This window comes from Trichomycterus rosablanca, chromosome 23, assembly GCF_030014385.1.
Source record: "Trichomycterus rosablanca isolate fTriRos1 chromosome 23, fTriRos1.hap1, whole genome shotgun sequence".
Lineage (NCBI taxonomy): Eukaryota > Metazoa > Chordata > Actinopteri > Siluriformes > Trichomycteridae > Trichomycterus > Trichomycterus rosablanca.
Window position 1 is genome coordinate 6,684,479 of NC_086010.1, and position 27,825 is coordinate 6,712,303.

Consider the following 27,825-nt stretch of genomic DNA (forward strand, 5'->3'; position numbering starts at 1 on the left):
GTTTCAGGTTCCGTTATCGGTGCAGCCAGAGGGAGAGAAGGAGACATGGCCGAGTCCGAGGCCCCGGATCTGGAGGGGGATCCGGCGACTCCCGCCTCCCGTTCCCGGGTCTGGTTTGGGGAGTCGGTCCAGCCCGCGGTCGGGGTTGTTGGACACTTGCTGGGGCAACAGCAGTCACTGAAGTTTGATAAAAACATTAAGCAGGCCTTTTACAACACAGGCGCCATGATCTTCGTGGCCATCTGTTGCGGTGCGGCGGTGCTGGTCTACTTCATCCTGGAGGCGTTTCTGCGGCCGCTGCTCTGGGCTGTGCTGTGCGGGACTTTTCTGCACCCCTTTAAACACTCCTTGGCGCGGGTGGGGCGCTCCTGGCTGAGCGGGCTGCGGGCCAGTGGTACTCCTATCCTGCTGGGCACCCTGCTCGTACCGGTCAGATGTGTGAACCACGGGGGGGAGACTCTGGGAGCGCTGCTGATGGAGCGACTCAAGATGCTGCTGGTGATCGGGGCTGGTGCGCCACTTCTCTACTTTCTTTACCTGTTCTGGAGTGTCATTGGCATGCAGGATGTTCTCCAGTACCTTTGTACCCTCATAGGCCAGGCACTCGACTGCTTTAATACCCTGTGGGTGAGTTTGTGGGTGAGAGCTGTGTTAAAGAGATGGCAAGGGTGGTTCAATGACTTGAAATGGTCAGAGCTGTACTTAAATGTTCTGGTCATTTTAAACGCCATGATTGTCTTTATTTTATTTACATGTTGGTCAGATGATTTCATTTATTTATTTATTTGAATGCATGTCTCCGGAGCTCCCGGAGGAAACCCACACAGACACGGGGAGAACTCCACACAGAAAAAAACCCGGACCGCCTGGGGATCAAACCCAGGACCTTCTTGCTGTGAGGTGACAGTACCCACTGAGCCACTGTGGTCATGGTGATCTTAGAACTGCATTAAAAGGGTGGTCAAAGGGATCCCTAAGATATCAACAAATGGGAGAATTGGGGTGGCCAAGATGATCTACAGCAGGGGTATTCAACTAAAATTTGAAGAGGTCCAGTTAGAGAAAATTTCTTGAAGCAAAGGTCCGGAATGTTTAACTATATATACAGTGTATATATATATGTATATATACTGTATATGTATATACAGGGGTTGGACAAAATAACTGAAACACCTGTCATTTTAGTGTGGGAGGTTTCATGGCTAAATTGGACCAGTCTGGTGGCCAATCTTCATTAATTGCACATTGCACCAGTAAGAGCAGAGTGTGAAGGTTCAATTAGCAGGGTAAGAGCACAGTTTTGCTCAAAATATTGCAATGCACACAACATTATGGGTGACATACCAGAGTTCAAAAGAGGACAAATTGTTGGTTCATGTCTTGCTGGCGCATCTGTGACCAAGACAGCAAGTCTTTGTGATGTATCAAGAGCCACGGTATCCAGGGTAATGTCAGCATACCACCAAGGACAAACCACATCCAACAGGATTAACTGTGGACGCAAGAGGAAGCTGTCTGAAAGGGATGTTCGGGTGCTAACCCGGATTGTATCCAAAAAACATAAAACCACGGCTGCCCAAATCACGGCAGAATTAAATGTGCACCTCAACTCTCCTGTTTCCACCAGAACTGTCCGTCGGGAGCTCCACAGGGTCAATATACACGGCCGGGCTGCTATAGCCAAACCTTTGGTCACTCGTGCCAATGCCAAACGTCGGTTTCAATGGTGCAAGGAGCGCAAATCTTGGGCTGTGGACAATGTGAAACATGTATTGTTCTCTGATGAGTCCACCTTTACTGTTTTCCCCACATCCGGGAGAGTTACGGTGTGGAGAAGCCCCAAAGAAGCGTACCACCCAGACTGTTGCATGCCCAGAGTGAAGCATGGGGGTGGATCAGTGATGGTTTGGGCTGCCATATCATGGCATTCCCTTGGCCCAATACTTGTGCTAGATGGGCGCGTCACTGCCAAGGACTACCGAACCATTCTGGAGGACCATGTGCATCCAATGGCGGTGCCGTGTATCAGGATGACAATGCACCAATACACACAGCAAGACTGGTGAAAGATTGGTTTGATGAACATGAAAGTGAAGTTGAACATCTCCCATGGCCTGCACAGTCACCAGATCTAAATATTATTGAGCCACTTTGGGGTGTTTTGGAGAAGCGAGTCAGGAAACGTTTTCCTCCACCAGCATCACGTAGTGACCTGGCCACTATCCTGCAAGAAGAATGGCTTAAAATCCCTCTGACCACTGTGCAGGACTTGTATATGTCATCTCCAAGACGAATTGACGCTGTATTGGCCGCAAAAGGAGGCCCTACACCATACTAATAAATTATTGTGGTCTAAAACCAGGTGTTTCAGTTATTTTGTCCAACCCCTGTATATATATATATATATATATATATGTGTATATATATACACATAGCGGACACTTTTATCCAAAGCGACTTACACAATGAGCAACTGAGGGTTAAGGGCCTTACTCAGGGACCCAACAGTGGCAACTTGGTGGTGGTGGGGCTTGAACCGGCAACCTTCTGTTTATTAGTCCAGTACCTTAACCACTGAGCTATCACTGCATAACATATAATATATATATATTGATATATATTATATATAAGTAGCCTAGTAGTTGTATCAACATCTGCATGTAATCAATAACTGACTGTCAAATCAAATGTCTGTTTGTTTATTAGGATTATAACGTCATGTTTTACAATTTGGTTACATTCATGACAGGAACGGTAGTTATTCATTACACAAGGTTCATCAGTTCACAAGTTTATATCCAACACAGTCATGGACAATTCAGTGTCTCCAATTCACCTCACTTGCACGTCTTTGGACTGTGGGAGGAAACCGGAGCACCGAAGTAAACCCATGCAGACACGGGGAGAACATGCAAACTCCACACAGAGAGGACCCGGACCGCCCCACCTTATCAAACCTTTCTCTTATCAAATTAGGAGAAAATAAAAATAAATTGTGCTCCAGTGGGAAGTAAGAACAGAGATGAGTCTCTCCATCACGGATTAAATGCTGTATTTCGCTGTACACGTTTCTTTTTTGGAGAGCGTCATTTGTCTCCTGTCTCACTCGTCTTTTCTCAACTTTCTCCGGCACGGTCGTCTGTATCTCTCCCTTCGTTTGTTCTACGTTCGCTATCTTTCTTTTTCTTTCCACCGTCTTTTCACATGTAACTCGCCTCTAACTCTCTCATCTGTAGAGTTGCAGTGTTTACCGACTGGAATGCACAGACTTGATTGGCTGAGTGGTGTCACGTGATCTCTGGTGTCTGTGCGTTTTCTCATCCACTAAACCGCTACCGTAAATGGTACAGAAGCTGCGCCGGTTAAAATAGAAGCGCTCCGTCAGGTTTCAAATCATAACTTTCTGTTTTGGCTGTAGGTCCGGGTCCGTATGGGACAGCTTCTGGGTCCCACAGCGGTCCGCCTGTTAGTGACCTCCGATCTACAGTATAAGGTTGATTGTAGAACTGTACAAATGTGGTGGCAATGCCGATTTGATATGGTGTAAATAAGGCAGACATGATGGTTCTACGTAGAACTGTTTAAATACTTTGACTATGTCGATTTTACAATTGTGAAGCTGTTTTATGTGGGGTGATCTTACAACTGAGTAAATAATGTGGCTAAGGCAATTTTAGAACAGCAAAAAATGGGGTGGCCACCCATAAATAAGATGTGGCCAAGGTGATTCTTGAACTACATGGCACAAACTGTCTGATTTATATCATGAACTTAGCTGGCTGTAATAGTAATGCTACCACTTTCATGTCCACATCCCCTATAGGTCACTTATAGCCACTACCTGTGGCAGGTTGTTTTGCATTAAAGGTCCTCGTCACTACCCTGTTAACATACTGAAGAAATCATGCAAAGCTCTGCTCTGTGGTTTTCTTTTTGCATTTCAGTCAAATGGTACTTTAAGGCTTGTATAGTGGACTTTCCCAGTAGTGCCAAGTACATTATTTCCAGTGCAGGAATCTTTTCGGCAGTGGGCTGTGATTCCACCATGGATCTATTAATTTCAATGCTGATTGCTCACCTAAATGTGCAGAAACCTAAACATGAAAATATGAGACCTAATCATTGTTATGTTTAGTTCATAAGGCTTCTAAAACCCACACTGACCTCGTAGGCTAGAAACACTAACAGCTTGTGTTGGCTGATGGTACCATAAGACAGGAAAAAACCAAACAACTAATGGAACAATTCGTTTATTGAAACAAACACCCAGAGATTAAAATTTTGCTTGGTAATAATATGTCAACATGTTGCCGGACTTAGCAGAAGAGGAACAGAAGAAAACGTGGTCACCTGACTGTAAGCATTGGATGTCACATTTCAAAACCACATGCATTTCCTGCGTGAGGATGTTCACAAGGTTTTGTCAAGCTGTAACAGGAATGGGTCTTTCCCATATTATATACAGTAGAATTGATTCCAGTTGGATGTAAAAATCAAATGACATAATTTGCAATAAACTGTTCAAAAGTTTATAAAAATGCAGCTCGTGCATATAAATTATATTTTATGAGCTAAAAAATAAAATCAGTGCAGATGTTACAGCTTGCAAACACTTTTGTAGTCAGCTAGAATTCTAGTTTATTCCATCTTACCTGCTGTTAACTATACCTGGTCAATACCTTTTATTTCTTTTCATGGCTTTGTAAGCATTAATTAACATCATTCTCAAATGCTCCTTACAAAACGTTACCATGTATAATCCTCAGTCCTCTTTTTCTTTCAGGTTGGCACATTAGTGATGGGGTATGTGCTGGCTGTGGCCTTTAAATGGACCTCTGGCATGGAGGGCTACCTGCGTGCCATGTCTGTGCCTGTTTGGACAGTCTTCATATTTTACCTGGGTAAGACTCTGTGCTCTAATGCAGTGGTCCCCAACCACCGGGGTCATTTATTACCGGGCCGCACAGAAAGAATGAATAATTAAAGATTGCTAGAAAAGCAGTTTTCACTGCTTCTGTTTATTATTGTGTTATTGTCACCCCTAGTTGGAAGCAGCATCTCGTTGCAGTGAAAAAAAAGCTCATTTTACATCGTTCCACCCGGTCCGTGAAATTATATCTTATTATTATAGCCAGTCTACATACAGACATGACTGGCTATGTCTGAGAGGGTTGACAGAGGCCTAATAAACCATTAGAGGGTGCACTTTATGTTTAGATGACTCCGCCCCCCCCCCCCCCCCCCCCCCCAATCCCTTCTGGGCTAAAGTGACTATGCACTTTTTTAAGGTCATAAATCAGACATGCTTTTTAAATATTTGTGTCAAAGGGAGCTGCTATGTTGTCATGCTTATATGATTAGAGTAATAAAATGGGAGCGCTGGGAAATAGCACACAACCCCCCCCCATCACACACACACACACATACACAAGCCTTTCTATTCATCTGCATGTGGTTACTTAAGCTTACTTTATGCTTTAATGCTTTTACATTAAATGTTTTGGGTTCATGGGTTTGTTGACTTTCACATGTTCTACTGTAAAAATAAACTTATTCTAACTGCAATGTGTAGCACCACATAACATTATTATTGTTTAACATTTCTGTTATTATGTGGGTGTTTTAGCCACACTCATCGGCTATTTAAAATAAATTAAGCTACATGAACTTAATTTAATGCATCAGTTCTGAAAAAAATCATTTACCAATCTCAAGGTTTTTTTCCCTCCTTTTGTACAGTGTCGCTGACTGGGTCTTGGCGGGTGCCTGTGTTTGTGTTCGTGGTCATTCTGCTGATATTGGGCTCCCAGGAAAAAACACCCGTACCGGGGAACGGTAGGTCTTCACATCATTTAAAACTGAGCTTTTTAAACATTTGAAGCCAAGGACTCTTAATGGGTTTATTTTATGAAAACAAATATAGACAAATATGCAGAATTAGTTTTTTTCTTGATGCTTTTTATTACATAATCAGTTTCTTCTTTTTTGATACGAAGCACCACATAGAGCTAGTTTGTAACCCACTCAGTCACATGTTTGTCAGGGAGATGATGGTGCAGATTTAATGCACTTTGCTTTACTGATATTGTTCTTTATTAACATAATAGGGATAATAGAGAATAAAGAATGGTGGAGGAAACACCAATGACCTTTGATATGCAGATGATTCCTCATAAGGAAAATTGAAGAATGGAGTAAAAAGATGGGATGTTGCCAGACAATGTCATGACAACAGGAAAGACCACTATCACAATTTATTGAGGAGGTGTTGATGTGGTGGACAGCTTTTTTCCAGTTGGATTAATTGATAACAGCAAAGGATCCAGCAGTCAGGAAATATGACTCTGACCAGCCATTGGCAGAACAAGAATGAAGGAAGTGGAAATGATGGTTATGATCTTCTCTGTTTTTGTGTGGAAGTGAAAGCTGAAGTATAAAAAAACAGGACAGAAAGAATATGATACATTGGATGGCAAATGAGACAAATTAATGGATCCTCAACCAAATGAAACATTACCTCTCACTTAAAGCCCAGATAACCAAGATAACCAAACTGAAGCTGTCTTACTGTAGACACATTAAGAGGAGCCAATTTATTGGAAAAGTCCCTTATGTTAGAAATATCTGAAGGGAAACAATTAAAAGAATAATGAATTAGTCATTTTATGTCATACAGTGGTTCACAATGTTTTGATAGCAAAATAGCTTTTGTCTTTGTGCATAGTAATCACAAAGAATCCACAATCATCATCAACATTCATTCTGGTTCAGAAAAGAAAAGACAATTCCCAAACACCATGTTACATAATGACGTATTTGTCAATATGCATCTTTGTCAACTTCCTTAACACTGTTTCAGCCACTATTGATTGTTTTTTCTCTTGCTTTCTCAAACGTCATCTTCCTTATGTCTTGTTTCTAGGGGAACTTCCAGGTCAGGTCATTTCTTTTGCTGCTAACACTATCTACATGGCCATCACCCGCAGCAACTCCCGTACAGTGTCTGGAACTAAAGAAGAGAGTGATGTCAAACCATCAGTTGAAGGTAAAAAAGAAACACACCCATATAAACAGGATCTGGACATTTGAGCATGAGCTTACTGGATGTCTCAATCCCATCAACCTTGACGCAAAAGTTTGGAGTGTGTAGTAGCTAAAGAGCATTTTAGGTCAGGCATTGATGTTAGACAGAAGGCCTGGCTTGCAGTCAAAGTTCCAGTTTATTCCGAAGCTGTTAAGTGCTTTTAAGGTCAGGGCTCTGTTCAGACTCTGTTCAAATTCATTTTTTGGACAGAATATAGTTTATTGGATAACACTGATTTTATACACTTGTCAGCAATGATTGTGATAATGAGTTGGGTTGTCCATATACTTTTGGCCATTTGGTGTATATAGTGCAGCCAGCTAATGCTTGATTTTTGATTCAGTGGCGTTTTTGTTAATGCTCCTCTCTACATAGATCAAGTGGACACGACAAAGTTTGCTGAACTTCCCTTCTCTCCGCTGTGCCCGCGTCCTGACTTCCACAGCCTGACACACAAAGAGAAGACCAGCGATATCTACTTTGTTCTGCTGGTTTGGGCCATAGTATTGATGCAGATCTGGCTCAACCTCTGGATCCTGCAGCTGCTGCCCATCCCTTTTGCTGGTAATCTGTGTTTGTGTTTTTAATGCAAGATTAATCATGTTCAGGTTCATGTTCAGTGCTGTGAAAAAATAACTATCCCCTTCATGATTGCATCTGTTAGTCCATATTTGTCACCTGGAATAGTTTTCATAGTTTTTAATAGATAAAATAAAGCAAAAACACACTTAATACTACTGTTCCATTTATTTAAAGAACAAATCTAAATCTATATAATCTATGTGACAAAAATCCCTGTGAACTAAATAATTGGTACCACCTTTAGAAGCAAGGTGGGACTGCTTTAAATCAGACATATTACCAGGTTTTTGGCCATCAACCGCCTATTTTAGGTTTAGCCTCAGCATCATTCCTGGGTTAAAGTCTGAACTTTGATGAGTTATTGATTTAGATTTATTGATTGATTTTGTATCTTGATTTTGTAGCCTTCTGCATAATCCAGTCACACATGGGCTTCAACTCCTGGACAGCTAGCCTTACATTTTACTCAAGCTCTTGACGGAGCAAGCATATAAAAATAACATTTCTGTTGACTGTTGGCACGATAATCTTACAATAAAAAGATGCATTTGCTTTTTAATTAACTATTAATTCTTCCTTGAAACCAAAGTTTTTTTTAATTAAGCTGATTGTAACGGCTCTCACTGTGGTTTGATGGAGGCCCTTTTTGGTGTGTGTAGTAGTGTTCCTGTGGAAACTTTAAGGTAACTCATTGACTTTGATGGTTCAAGATGATTGACTGATTTATATTCTGCAGTTCTACAGTGAGTCACCACTATGCTAATACAATATGCCAGATAATATGGGTGTTGGATCATTTCATTTCATTTTCATGTTTTACCACTGCTTTATCCTGATCAGGGTTGCAGTGACGAAGACTAAAAAAGAGATAAATGGGGCCATTTAATTTTTCACAGCACTGTATATTTCTATACCAGTTTTTGTGTTAGAAGATGAAATATGCGTGTGTATTCTCCTCTTCCAGTGTGGGTAATTAAAAGGCTGGTGGTGCATTTCGGGGTGAAGAATTTTGCTGAACGGACCCTGGCAGCATGGTGGGTGGTGCTAGAGAAGTTGATCAAAGAACGACAGGACGCTCTACTGCCTGGACCAATCAAAGGACTCGTACAATTTCTACTGCGGGTCGATACCAAGGTGACGTCTTCATTAGTGATTTTGCTCAGATCTGCACTCACAATCTCCATCAGGAACCTCTTCTAAAACACACTAAGCCATATGGTCAAAAGTATGTGGACACCGCTTTTAATTATTGTGCTTTAGCTGCAGCTATTGCTAAGTACTGCTACAACAGACCAATCGTGACTTTGATCAGGATGATGCAGCAGGAAAATAAACAAAGAATAAATAAATAATGCATGTGGTGTTCAGGTGTCCACATACTTTTGATGATGTAGTGTTCGAGTTTCATGTAAATGGTTGGAAAATGTCGACACACATAGATGCTTTTTTCTGATAATTACATATGATATTTTCTTAATTTCCTTGCCGCTTGTACCACCCCTATGCTGACCGAGGGAAGCTGCAGACTATCATCTTTTAACCGGCCAGTCTTGCAGAGAGCCATACCGTGTACAAGCTTGAGATCTCAGTAGTGGTGGGCTGCTTAGACTGCTGTACCTACAAGCAAACAACCTCACCAGAACAATGATGAGTGTCAAAAGTCCACATGCATTTGTATGTATTCCAAAACCATGGCCAATAATATAGAGGTGTCTCACGTTTCAGCTATAACAGACGCCAATCTCCTGGCATTCAATCTTTCCACAAGATTTTGAAGTGTGCCTGTGTGAACTGGTACCTGTTCATTTAATGAGTATTGGTGATCTCGGGCACAGAGCTAACTTGCAGTTGACATTCCAATTCATCCCAGAGGTGTATGATAGGGTTGATGTCTGGGCTCTGTGCAGGCCACACTGAACTCTTTATGAACCTCTTTTTGTGTACTGGGACAGAGTCATGCTGAAACAGTAAAGGGCCTTTCCCAAACTGTTGCCACAAAGTGGAATGTCGGTTATTTTATACATTAGATTTGATACACCTGTTGGTAATAAGTGTGGCTTAGACACCTGAATAATATGTGCAAATTTTGATTTAACTGAAAAACGCAAAGAAAAGATTCGCAATGCTTTTTTAAAAGTATAGTACTTAAAGGTTTTAAGTTTGTTAGACTTTGTTACTTTTCGTCCATTCGTCACTGACTTTTCTAGTATTTCCACGTTCCGACTCTGTCCTGTTCTCCTGTTGCCTGAAACATGATGTTTGCTGCTTTTCTGCACTCTTATCGGTTGTCTAATAACACTTTGTCTCTCTGTCTTCCTCCTCAAAGCTCTGGCATTGGCTTAACAAGCAGGTAAATGGTTTGCGCTAGCGAGCACAAGAGAGAGACATGAAAAGAAACATAACAGAAAGGGAAAGAAAAAGTGTGACAGTGTGCAAACTTAGTAGACGCTTGAACTAATGCTTTTGTTCTTCCGAATCCATCCACTGTCATCCTTCCATCTTTCTGTTCTCAGCTGAGCTCGCAGACTGACGGCTGTCGCTTTTCTTTTGCGTGTGAAATGCTTTGGTGCTGTGGAAGGGAACGGATGACCTCCTAGAGGTTAAATAATTGACATAAAATATTCTGTTACCCTTTGTTGAAAGATTATACACCCACTAGGCATAACATTATGACAGGTGAAGTGAATAACACTGATTATCTCTTCATCACGGCACCTGTTAGTGGGTGGGATATATTAGGCAGCAAATGAACATTTTATCCTCAAAGTTGATGTTAGAAGCAGGAAAAATGGGCGAGCATAAGGATTTGAATGAGCTTGACAAGGGCCAAATTGTGATGGCTAGACGACTGGGTCAGAGAATCTCCAAAACTGCAGCTCTTGTGGGGTGTTCCCGGTCTGCAGTGGTCAGTATCTATCAAAAGCGGTCCAAGGAAGAAACGGTAGTAAACCAGTGACAGGCTAATGGGCAGCCAAGGCTCATTGGTGCACGTGGGGAGTGAAGGCTGGCCCGTGTGGTCCGATCCAACAGACGAACTACTGTAGCTCGAATTGCTGAAGAAGTTAATGCTGGTTCTGATAGAAAGGTGTCAGAATACACAGTACATTGCAGTTTGTTGCATATGGTGCAGCAAAAGGGGGACCAACACAATATTAGGAAGGTGGTCATAATGTTATGCCTGATCGATGTCATCTGGAAGGCTCTGGTCTTTTTCACAGCTGTGGATGTGTTGGCTTGGTTGGCTTTGAAGTGTGTGAGATACATGGAGAGAAACCCACACTAGGCATGTGCTAATGATCAGTTATATGCAGTGCTACAACATTTAGTAGAAAGATACACTATATGGCCAAAAGTATGTGGACAACCCTTTTAATGATTGAGATATGGTGTTTTAGCCAAACCTATTGCTGTAAAGGTGTGTAAAATTAATAATATAAAATAAATAATAATGTTGATGCTTTTGACTTTGCTTTGGCGAAATTCTGAGATTGCATGAAAGCACTAATATAGGTTTGTATGCTAAAAAATATGAATGATTAAATATTATTAAATAATGAATGGTAGCATGCTATTAATATAATACATTTGCCTGTAAGTTCAGTTTGAAGCTCATTTTATGGCTCACTTTTATCTAAGATAAAGTACTTAGCTGACGTTTGGTGGAATATGGACTTATTTACACTACAGCACTGAAAATAAGCCCATAAGAAGTGAAGAAGGTTGCAGTATAAATCATTTAAAGCCTTAAGGTCACTGGATTAAAAGGCCAAGGTCGGTTGCAATAGCTATATACTTGGTTTCTGGACCTGTTGGCGATACGTAGGGCTGAATTGCCAAACTTGATTGTTAAAATGAGTGTCCACTTTGGCCATATAGTGTAACTTGATCCATCTGGTTTGTTCCAGGACATAAAAGCTGTTAGTGATTGTATTATAAAGCGTACATACATTTGTACTGTTCAAGCGTTGTGTTTTAAATGAATTGTTTGGCTGAGGTTTTATTTTGTCCAATTTTGACAGCTCAATCAGTGGTGTAAAATATACAGCCGTAAAACGAAAATGCCACATCAGCACATGCCTAAATCACACAGACAAGGAAGGGCAGGTGGGTCTGCTGTGTTTGGAGTGCATATTAAGAGGGGAAATATTTTTGGGGCAGTTGTGCTTTACTATTTTTAGATGGGACATTTATAAGAAGATAATACATGCTTGATTATGTTCAGGATTATTTTATATTTACAGAAAACTAGAGCTAAAGGGACAATACAACTATTTATATTATTATACAATAAAAAATAAACTTAAATTAAGATAAGACATATCAGGCTTTTTGTCCCCTTGTATGCCAACCTTGTTTGGCACTTCTCAGTTCTGCCATAGAATGTCTTGTTTTATCAGGATTACTGTGTGCTTCCAAGCAAACTGTATTGAAATGAATAGGGTCTAATACCAGGGTTTTCAAACTTTCATGACCAGTGACTGATGTTTTGTGATCTCACCACCACCCCTTTCCCCTTCACTGTGGGCTATTTTATCTGTTTATTTCTCAAAATGAGTGATTTTCTCATTTCTTAAATCCATAAATGGAGACCTGAATCACATTTATGACATAATCTAATGCATTATAGCATGCCAAAATGAATGATTGGTCTTTAATAATTAACAAGGAGCCGCTCAGGTGGCGCAGCGGTAAAACACACGCTAGCGCACCAGAGCTGGGATCTCGAATACATCGTATCGAATCTCAGCTCTGCCATCCGGCTGGGTTGAGCGGCCACATGAAAAACGATTGGCCTGTTCATATAGGGGTGGGGTATTAAGCCAGATAGGGACTCCTCGTGACTGATGAAACCACAACCTCTGCTGGCTGATTGATGGCGCCTGCATAGAGGCGGATCAGGGTGTGTCTGTCTGTACACAAGGCTGATTCGCATATATGCATGCGCCTAGTGTGGGTGACAAAATGCATATGGCTGCTGCCCACTTGTCAGAGGGGGCATGGGTTAGCTTTGTTCTCCTCAAATCAGAGCGGGGTCAACATTAGTGGAGAGGAAGCATGACGCAATCGGGCAATTCGACGCGCTAAAAAATCGGGAGAAAAAGGGGAGAAAATGCATAAACATATAATAATAATTAACAAGGTTTTTAAATATTCTGTAATCATATGATGACATTCTGCATCATGGCCCTACTGTTGGGAACCATTGGTCTAACGCTAACCATTCTTTCCAGTTCTTTTAATAGATCCATGAGTATTTAGGCATAACCAATGAGTTCATTCATTAAACACTGAAATTAACCCACAAGGAAATAAAACCTGACACCATTTCCTTTAAACGTTGTCAATTTTTAACCAAACACAAAAGATCAAGTAATCTTTAAACCTTTATGTATACTACCCTAATTTCAGGAGAATACTCTGTAAAGATCATGCCCTCATAAATGCTAACACTCTCACATTGCATGCCATTTCCTGAATCTCAGTGCCTGATATAGAACACTCACCATTCTGGAAGAAACAGATGGTGCTGAAGGTCACGTTAAGGTCTCGGCATGCAATTTGGCTCATTGTCATTAAACGCCGGCACTTCCATTTTGTGTGAAGAACACTGGCAAAACAAAGTGCTGATTAACATCTGATGTTTACTCGCAAAATATGACTAACGTGCAATGAAACAACAATTAAACCATGCATGCTAATGCATGATAAAACGCTATACTAATCATCTGCATGACTAAATCAGACATGGGAACAGGATTAAACTGCCTCAAACAAGGTCTCTGAGACACCGGGCACAAAGAGAAACCTGGTCTGCTGCAAAATGAGTGTTAGATATCCATCAAGTAATTATCAGATTCTTGCTTACACATCCTTTTTATGAAAGCTCCAGTTATGAAAGCTTAGTATTAGCAGAATGGCTGTTTTACAGCATGGCTGATAGAACAGGTAAAATAAAACAAACCTTCCTCGTAAAAGAGCTCGCATAAAAAAACAGCATGAGCATTTGTTGGCATTTGCAATGGATCAGTGGCCCTGAAGGTACAAATAAAAACAAATATAAAGGGGTTTGCTTTTGGGTAAAAAGGATTTAAGGTTTCTACACTCACTGTCCATTTTATCAGCTCCACTTACCATGTAGGAGCACTTTGTAGTTCCACAATTACTAACTTTAGTCCATCTGCTTCTCTGCGTACATTTTTAGCCTGCTTTCACCTTGTTCTTCAATGGTCAGGACCACTACAGAGCAGGTATTATTTAGGTGGTGGATCATTCTCAGCACTGCAGTGACACTGACATGGTGGTGGTGTGTTAGTGTGTATTGTGCTGGTTTAAGTGGATAAGACACAGCAGTGCTGCTGGAGTTTATAAACACCTCACTGTCACTGCTGGACTGAGAATAGTCCACCAACCAAAACTGAAAAACTCCAGCAGCGCTGCTGTGCCGGATCCACTCATACCAGCACGATACACACTAACACACCATTGAAGAACAGCATAAAAGGGGGCTAACAAAGCATGCAGAGAAACAGATGGACTACAGTCAGTAATTGTAGAACTACAAAGTGCTTCTATATGGTAAGTGGAGCTGCTAAAATGGACAATGTGTGTAGAAACAAGGAGGAGGTTTTAATATTATGGCTGATCGGTGTATATCAAACAGACTTCAAACTGGTTTCTTTCGGTTATCGGCTGTACGGTTAATCATTGATGTCTACCTTTACAGTTATGCCCCCTAATAAAGAAATGACTCAGGATATGACCACACATAAACACTCAGTCACTAAAATCCCATTTGTTTTCTTGGGTCGTTGGTTTATTTTAATAACCAGCAGCTAGCTATCCTGCAATTACAGAATGACAAGGTAATGGGAGATTGATATTAATACATATTTATAGAGCCTTGTTAAATAATGGTGAAGTTTCAGCTCACCTGGGTAGGTCCTTATGGTTAATTAGGAGAACAGTGGAAGCAGGTTTCTCTCTGTGTTCACACCCACTTTTTGTTTCGGTATGTAATTTGCAAAAAGCTGATCTATATTCTCTCTCTCTTTTTTTCTCTCTCTTTTTAGATGATTGTGTGGTTGGAGAAATCTCTGGATAAACTCATCAGTATTTTTATCATCTTCCTCCTGGTCACCGGAACTTTACTCATGGCTCTTCTGCTCACAGCTATGGTAAAATGTGCATCAAGTCCACAACCACAGTAAACTCTAGTTCCATGGGTTGTACTAAACAAACAATACCTTGTCACCTTACATACACTATATGGCCAAAAGTATGTGAGTACTTGACGATTATCTTGTTGGAGATCTACAGTATGTATCAACAATACACTATCCTTATAAACTCCATTTATTCTGTAATAGTCAATGATTACTCCCAGTCATCAAAAAGTACATTGAATAATATTAATAAACAACATGTACACTACAGATCTAATCACATCACCCAGAAAATAAACTTTGTGGCCAATCAGTACAGGTATATATGGATAGATCTTCTCAGTGTCTATTCCACCTTAAACACTAGTCTTGGTTCTGTCGTATGCTTGCTTTAAGCGTGTTTACAAATTGCTCGTGTGTTCTTGTTCACGTTTCAGTCTGTAATGTGTTTGTCATTCTTAGGTACATCATGAGAGTGCCCATATCATAGAGGTCACCAGCAACCTGATCAACGAGACTCTTGCCAACCACCCTGAGTGGGCCAAGTAAGAGACATAACTACAAACACACAGATACTACATGCATTCTACACGGCCTTTAGCTAAATTAGTTTGGACATGTTTGTGTTGTAGCTGGCTTCCGGAGGCTCGTGTTGTTCAGAAGGCTTTAAACTCCGCTGCCACAAATGTGTACCAGCACGGGAGAGAATGGATAACTCTGAAGGTACAAGAGTTCAAGCATTTCATTATTTTATTATTATTTATTCAGATTATGTAGCATGATATATATGCTAGAGCTCAATATTAAGCTATAGCTTAATGTAGACCTTGAAAGTAAATGTTGATTGGGCAGGACTTACCACCGGCTCAGACTGAAGAAGTCACTTAGATGAGTGACGAAAAGTGTTTCAGATTAAGTTTGTGGGACTCTGCTACTACTACTCTCTATGATTCAGCCACCCCCCTGATGCAGGTGCCGGGACCAGCCAGCAGAGGCCACAATTGCAGCAGCAATGAGGAACCTATTCAACCTCTCCCCTCTTTCAGGCATAGCCAACTGTGTGTGTGTGTATATGTCTGGCTAGGTCGAAAACGTGACTGTGCAGTCCAAAGACATGCAGTGAGGTTCATTAGAGATGCTAAAGTCCCTTTAGGTGTGTATTTGCCCTGTAATGGACAGGCAACCAGTCTGGGGTGTCTTGTGGTGAATAAAGCGATGGTAAAACAGGCAATGAATGAATGAAGTGATTCCTGTTTTCATTTGGTTAGGACCCAGATTCTTTTTTTTTGTTGCATGAACTTTAACCTAAACAAGTTGATCTGCTCCAAAGTAGGTCACCATAGTAAATGAAACCCTGCTTTGTGGTATACCTTCTTGTCTTAATGTGGTGAAAATGGGGGTGAAGAGAAACCCCCATGTTGCTGTTTGAGACAGCTCATATACCTTAAATCAGGTCAGTACTGTAAATCAGTTCAGTATTGTTTCCTTTGTGTTGATGTAGCTCCACAAGATGCTTGGTGAGAAGGTGAACAACACAGCAGTGATAGAGAAGCAAGTTTTGGAGCTGTGGGACCGACTCTACCACTCATGGTTTGTCAAGGTAATACACAAAATCTCTGTCTCAACATGTTGTGTTGCCTGTTTTTTGGAAACTCCTTCTCTTTGGGTGAAGTTGAAAGGTATACAAGTACTGATGGTAGCTCATTTGTCATATGCACAATGGTTATTGGTTATTCATTAAATTACATATAGTCACTGGGCATTGCATGTTTCCTTGTGGACATGGTCAGGCTAAGACTGGTCAATTATTGCCAGAAATAGTCCACCATTGTGGTCCAGTTCTTTCGGCTGCTCCCGTATTCAGGCATCGCCACAGCAGATAGTAAACATTTTGGTGATTCTTTTTACATTATCTGTTATAGTAGTTTTCTCTCTCCTTTGATGTAGAATGTTACACTTAGTGGACGCCACCGCGGACAGAAGCATCACCTGCAAAGACAGTCTAGCTGGCTGGGAGACATACTGGACTGGCAGGACGTTGTTGCCTTTGTACAGGAAAATATTGAAACTCTTCTGTCGGTGAGTGCATGTGTATGCCTGTGTTGTATTCATAAGCAACACACACACACATCAGTATAATGATGACCAAGGTCACTGAATGTGATTTCAGTACACGTCTTGTGTGGGTGAGCAAGCGAGTGAGTCTTTCTTTGAATGCAGTATAATAAAGGTGGTGTCTGTTTGTAGATTCTGGAGTCTTTGTGGATTGTGATGAGCCGGAACGTTGGGTTGCTGATCTCCACAACCACCACACTGTTTACTGTACTGTTTTATAGCGGCACAGCACTGCTTAACTTCGCCCTCTCACTGGTAATGTACTCACATTTATAAAGAACTGACTAAGCAAATAAAACTTTAGTGTGTCCCATCTGTGTAATAATACTACACTTCATTACACATATGTTTTGTTGAGTTGTCTCATAGACAGTGGTGCTTGTGTGTGTGTGTTTAGGTGATATTTCTGACTACACTCTTCTACTTGCTGAGCTCCAGTGGTGAATACTACAAGCCTGTTAAATGGGTGATTAGTCTGACACCACTGTCCCAACCTGGACCTTCATCCAACATCATTGGCCAGTCTGTGGAGGAGGCCATCAGGTACACAGCAGTGTAGTTATAGCTTCTTTTCTCTTTCATCTACCACTTAGATTTGTATATGTACCCACCAGCCACTTTATAAGGAATATACTTATACATACATATACCTGGAACAGCCTTAAGTTTTTGTACCATGAATCGTAAGGTGATGGAAGCTTTTTTAGATTGAATTACATAATTGCTGCAAATCTCCCATTTAAACATCCCTCAATAAAGTACACATCACTAAATTACACCTCACTGGAAATATTTCTCCTTGTATTTATCTCTCACTGGAAATATGCCTCCGTAAGTATTTTCCTTACTGGAAATATCCCTTAATAAATTATCCCTCACTATAAATATCCCTTAATTAATTATCCCTCACTATAAATATCCCTTAATTAATTATCCCTCACTATAAATATCCCTTAATTAATTATCCCTCACTATAAATATCCCTTCCTTAATTATCCCCCACTATAAATATCCCTTAATTAATTATCCCTCACTATAAATATCCCTTAATTAATTATCCCTCACTATAAATATCCCTTAATTAATTATCCCTCACTATAAATATCCCTTAATTAATTATCCCTCACTATAAATATCCCTTAATTAATTATCCCTCACTATAAATATACCTTAATTAATTATCCCTCACTATAAATATCCCTTAATTAATTATCCCTCACTATAAATATCCCTTAATTAATTATCCCTCACTATAAATATCCCTTAATTAATTATCCCTCACTATAAATATCCCTTAATTAATTATCCCTCACTATAAATATCCCTTCCTTAATTATCCCCCACTATAAATATACCTTAATTAATTATCCCTCACTATAAATATCCCTTAATTAATTATCCCTCACTATAAATATCCCTTAATTAATTATCCCTCACTATAAATATCCCTTAATTAATTATCCCTCACTATAAATATCCCTTAATTAATTATCCCTCACTATAAATATCCCTTCCTTAATTATCCCCCACTATAAATATACCTTAATTAATTATCCCTCACTATAAATATCCATTAATTAATTATCCCTCACTATAAATATCCCTTAATTAATTATCCCTCACTATAAATATCCCTTAATTAATTATCCCTCACTATAAATATCCCTTCCTTAATTATCCCTCACTATAAATATCCCTTAATTAATTATCCCTCACTATAAATATCCCTTAATTAATTATCCCTCACTATAAATATCCCTTCCTTAATTATCCCCCACTATAAATATACCTTAATTAATTATCCCTCACTATAAATATGCCTTAATTAATTATCCCTCACTATAAATATCCCTTAATTAATTATCCCTCACTATAAATATCCCTTAATTAATTATCCCTCACTATAAATATCCCTTAATTAATTATCCCTCACTATAAATATCCCTTAATTAATTATCCCTCACTATAAATATCCCTTCCTTAATTATCCCCCACTATAAATATACCTTAATTAATTATCCCTCACTATAAATATCCCTTAATTAATTATCCCTCACTATAAATATCCCTTAATTAATTATCCCTCACTATAAATATCCCTTAATTAATTATCCCTCACTATAAATATCCCTTAATTAATTATCCCTCACTATAAATATCCCTTCCTTAATTATCCCCCACTATAAATATACCTTAATTAATTATCCCCCACTATAAATATACCTTAATTAATTATCCCTCACTATAAATATCCCTTAATTAATTATCCCTCACTATAAATATCCCTTAATTAATTATCCCTCACTATAAATATCCCTTCCTTAATTATCCCCCACTATAAATATACCTTAATTAATTATCCCTCACTATAAATATCCCTTAATTAATTATCCCTCACTATAAATATCCCTTCCTTAATTATCCCCCACTATAAATATCCCTTCCTTAATTATCCCCCACTATAAATATACCTTAATTAATTATCCCTCACTATAAATATCCCTTCCTTAATTATCCCCCACTATAAATATACCTTAATTAATTATCCCTCACTATAAATATCCCTTCCTTAATTATCCCCCACTATAAATATACCTTAATTAATTATCCCTCACTATAAATATCCCTTCCTTAATTATCCCCCACTATAAATATACCTTAATTAATTATCCCTCACTATAAATATCCCTTCCTTAATTATCCCCCACTATAAATATCCCTTAATTAATTATCCCTCACTATAAATATCCCTTCCTTAATTATCCCCCACTATAAATATCCCTTAATTAATTATCCCTCACTATAAATATCCCTTCCTTAATTATCCCCCACTATAAATATACCTTAATTAATTATCCCTCACTATAAATATACCTTAATTAATTATCCCCCACTATAAATATACCTTAATTAATTATCCCTCACTATAAATATCCCTTAATTAATTATCCCTCACTATAAATATCCCTTCCTTAATTATCCCCCACTATAAATATACCTTAATTAATTATCCCCCACTATAAATATACCTTAATTAATTATCCCTCACTATAAATATCCCTTAATTAATTATCCCTCACTATAAATATCCCTTAATTAATTATCCCTCACTATAAATATCCCTTCCTTAATTATCCCCCACTATAAATATCCCTTAATTAATTATCCCTCACTATAAATATCCCTTAATTAATTATCCCTCACTATAAATATCCATTAATTAATTATCCCTCACTATAAATATCCCTTAATTAATTATCCCTCACTATAAATATCCATTAATTAAATGTCCCTCACTATAAATATCCATTAATTAATTATCCCTTACTATAAAGATCCCTTAATTAATTATCCCTCACTATAAATATCCATTAATTAATTATCCCTCACTATAAATATCCATTAATTAATTATCCCTCACTATAAATATCCCTTAATTAATTATCCCTCACTATAAATATCCATTAATTAAATGTCCCTCACTATAAATATCCATTAATTAATTATCCCTTACTATAAAGATCCCTTAATTAATTATCCCTCACTATAAATATCCATTAATTAATTATCCCTCACTATAAATATCCCTTAATTAAATGTCCCTCACTATAAATATCCATTAATTAATTATCCCTCACTATAAAGATCCCTTAATTAATTATCCCTCACTATAAATATCCATTAATTAAATGTCCCTCACTATAAATATCCATTAATTAATTATCCCTTACTATAAAGATCCCTTAATTAATTATCCCTCACTATAAATATCCATTAATTAATTATCCCTCACTATAAATATCCCTTAATTAAATGTCCCTCACTATAAATATCCATTAATTAATTATCCCTCACTATAAAGATCCCTTAATTAATTATCCCTCACTATAAATATCCCTTAATTAATTATCCCTCACTATAAATATCCATTAATTAATTATCCCTCACTATAAATATCCCTTAATTAATTATCCCTCACTATAAATATCCATTAATTAATTATCCCTCACTATAAAGATCCCTTAATTAATTATCCCTCACTATAAATATCCCTTAATTAATTATCCCTCACTATAAAGATCCCTTAATTAATTATCCCTCACTATAAATATCCCTTAATTAATTATCCCTCACTATAAATATCCATTAATTAATTATCCCTCACTATAAATATCCATTAATTAATTATCCCTCACTATAAATATCCCTTAATTAATTATCCCTCACTATAAATATCCCTTAATTAATTATCCCTCACTATAAATATCCCTTAATTGATTATCCCTCACTATAAATATCCCTTAATTAATTATCCCTCACTATAAAGATCCCTTAATTAATTATCCCTCACTATAAATATCCATTAATTAATTATCCCTCACTATAAATATCCCTTAATTAATTATCCCTCACTATAAATATCCCTTAATTGATTATCCCTCACTATAAATATCCCTTAATTAATTATCCCTCACTATAAAGATCCCTTAATTAATTATCCCTCACTATAAATATCCATTAATTAATTATCCCTCACTATAAATATCCATTAATTAATTATCCCTCACTATAAATATCCCTTAATTAATTATCCCTCACTATAAATATCCCTTAATTAATTATCCCTCACTATAAATATACCTTAATTGATTATCCCTCACTATAAATATCCCTTAATTAATTATCCCTCACTATAAAGATCCCTTAATTAATTATCCCTCACTATAAATATCCATTAATTAATTATCCCTCACTATAAATATCCCTTAATTAATCATCCCTCACTATAAATATCCATTAATTAATTATCCCTCACTATAAATATCCCTTAATTAATCATCCCTCACTATAAATATCCCTTAATTAATTATCCCTCACTATAAATATCCCTTAATTAATCATCCCTCACTATAAATATCCATTAATTAATTATCCCTCACTATAAATATCCCGCAATAAATATATAATTATTTCCCAATTATCCCTTACTGTAAATATTCCTTAATTAATTATCCCTCATTATAACTATCCCCTAATTACTATGAATATCCCTCAATTAATAATCCCTTACTGTAAATATTCCTCAATAATCCCTTACTGTAAATATCCCTCAGTTAATTATCACTCACTGTAAATATCCTTCAGTGATGGCAGATTACAGTGTATAATCCCTTCTATAGTCCAGTTATGGCATGTGAGTTTGGTCTGTTCCTTTGGTTTAAGAACAGAATACTTTAGGAACAGGTAGCACAGCTCGAACCTCCAGGACGTTCTGGGTGCAGTCACTAGTGGAACCATTAGAGGGCAGGAGAATACCAGTCACCTACAACTGCTCAGATATGAGTTCTTGTTTGTTGTTGGCTCACGTACAGATTTTACACACACTTGTTATGGTCATCTGCACTATAGTGTATGTGGACGCTCACTCATAATGATAGCGTTTTGGTGTTTTAGGCACAGTAATTGCTAGCAGGTGTAGCTACATTATATAAAAATAAATGATGTGTGGTATGGAAGAATCTCCATAGTGGTCTGCACAGAACTTACAAATGCATACAAATGTCCTTACAAATGCTCTTTGGGCAGAATAGGCACAAATTCCCCCAGACACTGTCCAGAATCTTGTAAAAAAAAAAAAAAAAAAGGCTTCCTTAGAGATTTGGGGTGTCACGGCCACAAAAAGGGGGCAAACATGCTCTATATATATAGCGTATGTAAACCTTAGAGTTTACATACACTATTTGTGCCAATGCTAACACACACACACAGTTTCCATGAGAAAGAGTCAGGATGCAGCTGCGGCTGAGTTTTTGTCATTGTTGAAGGGAAACTAGGGGAGGAATTCAGCATGATTCACACCGTGACTGTTCCAGTGTTTTGTTAAGGAAGTCGTGTGTTGCCCAACTGTTTGTCCTCTCAAACATTTGCTCACCATGACATTAACGTCCAGTAATGTCTCCGTCTGTCTGTATTCCCCAGAGGTGTATTCGATGCCTCTCTGAAGATGGCAGGCTTTTATGGGCTGTACACCTGGCTCACTCACACCATCTTCGGCATCAACATCGTCTTCATCCCCTCAGGTAACGCACACAAGAGGAGTAGTTATCTATTTATGGGTACATGCAGGTTTTATCTGCCACACACACACACACTCTGTTTACATAGGAATCACCAATCCATCTGCCAGCACCCTCGTGGGAGAGAGCTGGCTGGTTTCTCGAGTCTTATTTCTCTCTCCCTCTCTCTCCCACACACACTCTCCACCCCCGCACCTCAGCTGTATTCTGAAAATGTCACATTTACAAATCGCACATTCATACACACACCATCCTATCAGCTATTCTTTCCAGCTCACTAGTTTCAGTTCTGGCCTGAAGCTCATGAAAAGAGCTCGATTTTTAAAGTTATCAGAAATGTTTTAATATTTGCCCTTTTGTTGCGAGCTCACATTCATTTGGACCTTGAGCTTGATACATTAGGTGTGTGCGTGTGTGAAGGCTGTTTTTGAGAACATGCCTGCAAGTTTTCTTCACAGCATAACAGCCACACTTTATTGTTGTAGTCACTGTACCATTCTCTTGGTACAAGACACACAAGCATTTGCTCACTTGTCTAGAATATAATAAAGAATTAAATATGGGAGGTGATACACTCAAATAAATGTTCATTTGCCTTTTAATGGGAGGTTTGTTCTCTGCAACACGACTATATTAATCTTATTTCTTCACTTGTGGACGGACTGTTCTTGCTGTTCCTCTCTTTCATTGTGGATGGACTATTCCTGCTGACACAGCCTGATCACATCCTGCACCGTCATTCTCAGTCACCTTGAGAAACGGTTCTGTTTTTAGCATTAATGCACAAGCAGTGCAGTCAAGGAACGTGCACTTTCAACACTTGTTCCTTTTGGGCACTGTTTGTATTAAAATCCAATACATTTGAGCAGTGTTTTTGACTGAAGCCAATCTGTGTCCAAACAGTGAACCAACCTTCTTATCACTCAGATGTTTTTCTCCTGTCATTTTGATTAAAAAACAAAGTCAAATGGGTCAGCTTAGGCAGTGTGGTTCAGAATGTGATTTCCAACAACTCATGGTAAGGTGTCTTTATACTTTTGGCCTATTTTAGTGTTTGGTTTGGAGAAGACCCTTTTGGTTTCAGCATGACTGCACCCTTGTGTACAAAGAAAGCTGAAGGAAGCTGTAAAGAGTTCTGATCTCAACCCTATTGAACCCTGATGGGATGAACTGGAATGCCTATTGAAAGCAAGGCATTCTCATGTGTTGTCAGTGCCCGACTTTACAAATGCCCCACTCTAAAATGTTATGGAAAGTCCTTCTACAAGAGTCAAGGTTGTTAGAAATATGGTGGCAGGGGAATCAGTAACTCATGGTTTTGGAATAGGATGTCCAACAAGCTCATGGTCAGATGTCCACATATTTTTGGCTATGTAGTGCATTTGAGAGTATATTACCATTGTAGGTTACAATTTGTCTTTTTGAGTAAGCAAATTCTGTGTGTGTGTGTGTTGCAGCAATGGCAGCTATTCTTGGAGCTGTGCCATTCCTGGGTACCTACTGGGCGGCGCTGCCTGCTGTGCTGGATCTGTGGCTGGCTCAGGGTGAAGGCGTCAAAGCCCTGCTGCTGTTGCTTTGCCACTTGCTGCCGACCTACTTTGTGGACACAGCCATCTATTCGGACATCTCAGGGTATGAGTGGACCAGTGTCTGGCTGTTTTTTCTTTTTATTTATGAGAATCTGACTGTTTTTTTTTAATGTATCTGCTCTAATCCGAGTAGCAGCTAATTGCTATATAATGTGGTTGTGTGATTATCCAGGGGTGGTCATCCTTATCTGACGGGCCTGGCAGTGGCTGGAGGAGCATACTATTTGGGCTTAGAGGGGGCAATCATAGGTCCCATCTTACTTTGCATTCTGGTGGTAGCTTCCAACATCTACAGTGCCATGCTGATGAGCCCGAGCAGCAGTCAACCAACACCAGTGCAAAGCAACTTCCCTCCACACCCGGGCAGGTACCCCTACACAAGTGTATGATTTGCAAACCGCAAACCGTCAGACAAGACCTTTCTGACCTCCGTTCATTTCTTTCAGGTCCTTCATGGAATCTCCTCAGCTGATCAAAAGAGGAGCTGAGTGAAACCCGCCAGACTACTGCTTCTACGTCCGCTTATGCTCTCACTCCCGAGACGAGCCAGCGTGGAGCTTCCAGCAGACAGCGCAGACGTCTCCGTCTCCTGCAGGGCTGATCAGCTCGAGATCAGTATTTTAACACAAATGATCGGGATCAGGGGTAACTTGAAAATACGATGCCCTCACAGCTCGGAACATGGGCTCAGTGAGGGCAGCATTCATTGCTAGCACCTAAGGGTGAAGTTCAGTTATCACGCTGGTGTTTCGTCTAGCGTAGCAGCTACAAATTCAGCTAGCACTCTATTGTTGCACACTAGCTGCGTTAGGCTAATCGGTTCCGCACAGCATTTCACTGAAAAACTTGGACTAACATGTTTTTGCTGTTTTGTTCGTCATTTACAATTTTGTTGAAATATTTATACTACGTTGATGCACTGATTTGGATGCACTGTACAGCACTGAACATTGTAGGTGTTGCAAATAGGTTTCAGTATCTCACTGATAAACTTGGGTTTGAATGCCTGCAGTTAGGTGTTATCACATATCACGCCTTCACTACTTACAGCTGTGTGTGTGTGTGTGTGTTTAAAAACCAGTTTACCCTACACTTTCCAGTAACTACACTCTGTCTGCAAACCTGCGCTAAACGTTAATGAGTACGGTTAGTTTGAAAAGCCAATTTTACAGTCATTGATTTGTCACTCAAAAAACTCTAATGCTATTGCAATTCATTACCCAGTTAACTGCCCTGTTACTGTTTTGAACCTGCTGTTCAAACTCACAGTAAACAGTATGCAGTTTGATGCACAACCCTTCAATTTAAAGGTGCCAACAGCGCCTCAGCTCAGCTCTGTTTGCACTTTAGCTAGATTTTTGTGAATTAAGTGAGAGATAGCTAATAAACTGTCCTGTTAGAAGGAACTATGTAACAGGCTGGAGGCGACGGCACCTAGATGTGCTGCAGAGCATTGTTTTCTCAGCAAAGTTCTTTATGTTCTTGTTGCAGGAATCCTCACCTGCTGGTATCATGCTTATACCTTGGCCAGCTACCAAAGAATGTTTCTCAAAAACCTAAAATATTTTTTGTTGATATGTAAATCTTTTAAGGCTTTTCTTTCTATTTATTTATGCATTTTCTCCCATTTTTCTCCCGATTTAGCGTAGTCAATTTTTCTTCCACTGGTAGGGAGCCCTGATTGCATTTGAGGAGGGTATTGCTGCTTATGCCTCCTCTGACCCATGCACAGTCCTTAGAGGACCCTTTTTTTCACCCATGCATTCTGCACAGGAGCCTGTATCTGTTAATCAGGGTCCTTGCACAGTGTTAGAAGGCCCCACCCACATAGTCCGGTCATTCCGCCCTAGCAGGCACGGTAGCCAATTAGAGTCTGCTGCAGGCACTGTCAATTATGACTGCCGACTGGTGGCAACGCCGAGTTTTGAACTGAGGAGTTCTTGGCGCTGGTGTGCTAGTGGAATATCCCACTGCGCCACCTGGGCTCCCTTTTAATGCTTTTTTAATGCTGAGGTTACTGGGTGTTTCGCCATTTTCAACATCCGATACTCTCACCCAGGTGACCCAGCCGGGGTTGATCCTACCCCGACTTGTGTCCAAGTAGCCCTTGATACAATCATTTAGAGGCATTTTCAGCTGCCTCTGTAGCAATGATGGCTTTACTTTATGCTGTGCATCTGTTATCATAATGTATTTATTATTATTAAAGTAGTTCCTTACCTTCACTGGCTTTTACATGCTGGTCGATTGGTTTACATACTGTACACACCCTGTAGCCTATAAATAATTATTTCACTAATTAAACAATCAATTTAATGGTTATTTACAATAATTGATATAAAAATATCTAAACAAATATATATTATTTTTATTATTTTTATATTCCTTTATTAGTATGAATAAATAATTATAATATTTTATATGATATTTAGTTGTCAGCCTTCACCTTATGCACAGCATCTATGCTCCATACAGAGAACTGTAGACTAACATACCCCCCGGCAACTGTAATGCCATCTGGCGTTTTTTTCAACAGCCTGTGGCTGATTCCTAAATAAATCTGTAACACGCACATGCCTGGCTAAGCGCTTAACAGACACAATTGGCCGTATCCAAGTGAGATAAGGCTGAACAGGGATGCTGCTGCACAAGTGGCAGAAAAATAACATAAGTAGCATTCCCAGGTTCCCTGTACTGCCAAGGCTCCTTATAAGAGTTTAAGATGCAGCCGGCTGCTTTGCATGCGTTTAGGAGGTGAGTACTAACAGCAGAGCAGTGAATATTCCTCAAAATGTACATTCATGTGATTAAATGTATCATTTCACTGCAAAAGGAAGATGTCTGACTCATTCAGCACTGCAACCAAGTTCTTGAATGTGTATCATATCAAAAATTGAATCAGTGCTGTACCTCATGTCAGCCTTGAATGTGAAACACTGATATATGTAGCTTTGCCCTCTAGTAGTCCTCATTTCTGAGGGTTCATTTGAGCTAAGTGTCCACTTAATTTCACTCACTCAGGAGGTGATTGATGCACTTTGATGACTGCAACCTGATTTATGTCAATTTCTTGGTTTGTATTTGTACAAACATACTGACTGTAAGTAATCAATGACTGACTAATGGGTTTTCAGATCGAAACTGTATAGCTATTAATAAATGTGTTTTTTCTACTTCAATATATGACACTATTAAAATGTTTGGAATTAAACTTG

At 39.1% G+C, this 27,825-nt stretch overlaps 1 protein-coding gene across 1 annotated transcript; it reads left to right on the forward strand.

Moving 5' to 3' along the window:
* Positions 1-30: 30 nt before the first annotated feature.
* tmem245 (transmembrane protein 245) lies at positions 31-27,825 on the forward strand. The gene is made up of 17 exons (XM_062985907.1): positions 31-627; positions 4,784-4,901; positions 5,740-5,835; positions 6,923-7,045; positions 7,460-7,648; positions 8,631-8,800; positions 14,737-14,841; positions 15,292-15,374; positions 15,462-15,552; positions 16,331-16,429; positions 16,777-16,908; positions 17,077-17,199; positions 17,342-17,487; positions 22,924-23,024; positions 24,479-24,653; positions 24,783-24,977; positions 25,057-27,825. The coding sequence occupies exons 1-17, from the start codon at positions 46-48 to the stop codon at positions 25,100-25,102; spliced, it is 2,574 nt and encodes an 857-aa protein (XP_062841977.1). The 5' UTR covers positions 31-45; the 3' UTR covers positions 25,103-27,825.

Bases quoted from the DNA above. Each gene is read 5' to 3' on its own strand.
- tmem245 (XM_062985907.1), top strand. From the start codon at position 46: ATGGCCGAGTCCGAGGCCCCGGATCTGGAGGGGGATCCGGCGACTCCC. The intron at 628-4,783 runs GTGAGTTTGTGG...TTTTTCTTTCAG, and splicing joins ACTGCTTTAATACCCTGTGG to GTTGGCACATTAGTGATGGG. The intron at 4,902-5,739 runs GTAAGACTCTGT...CCTTTTGTACAG, and splicing joins AGTCTTCATATTTTACCTGG to TGTCGCTGACTGGGTCTTGG.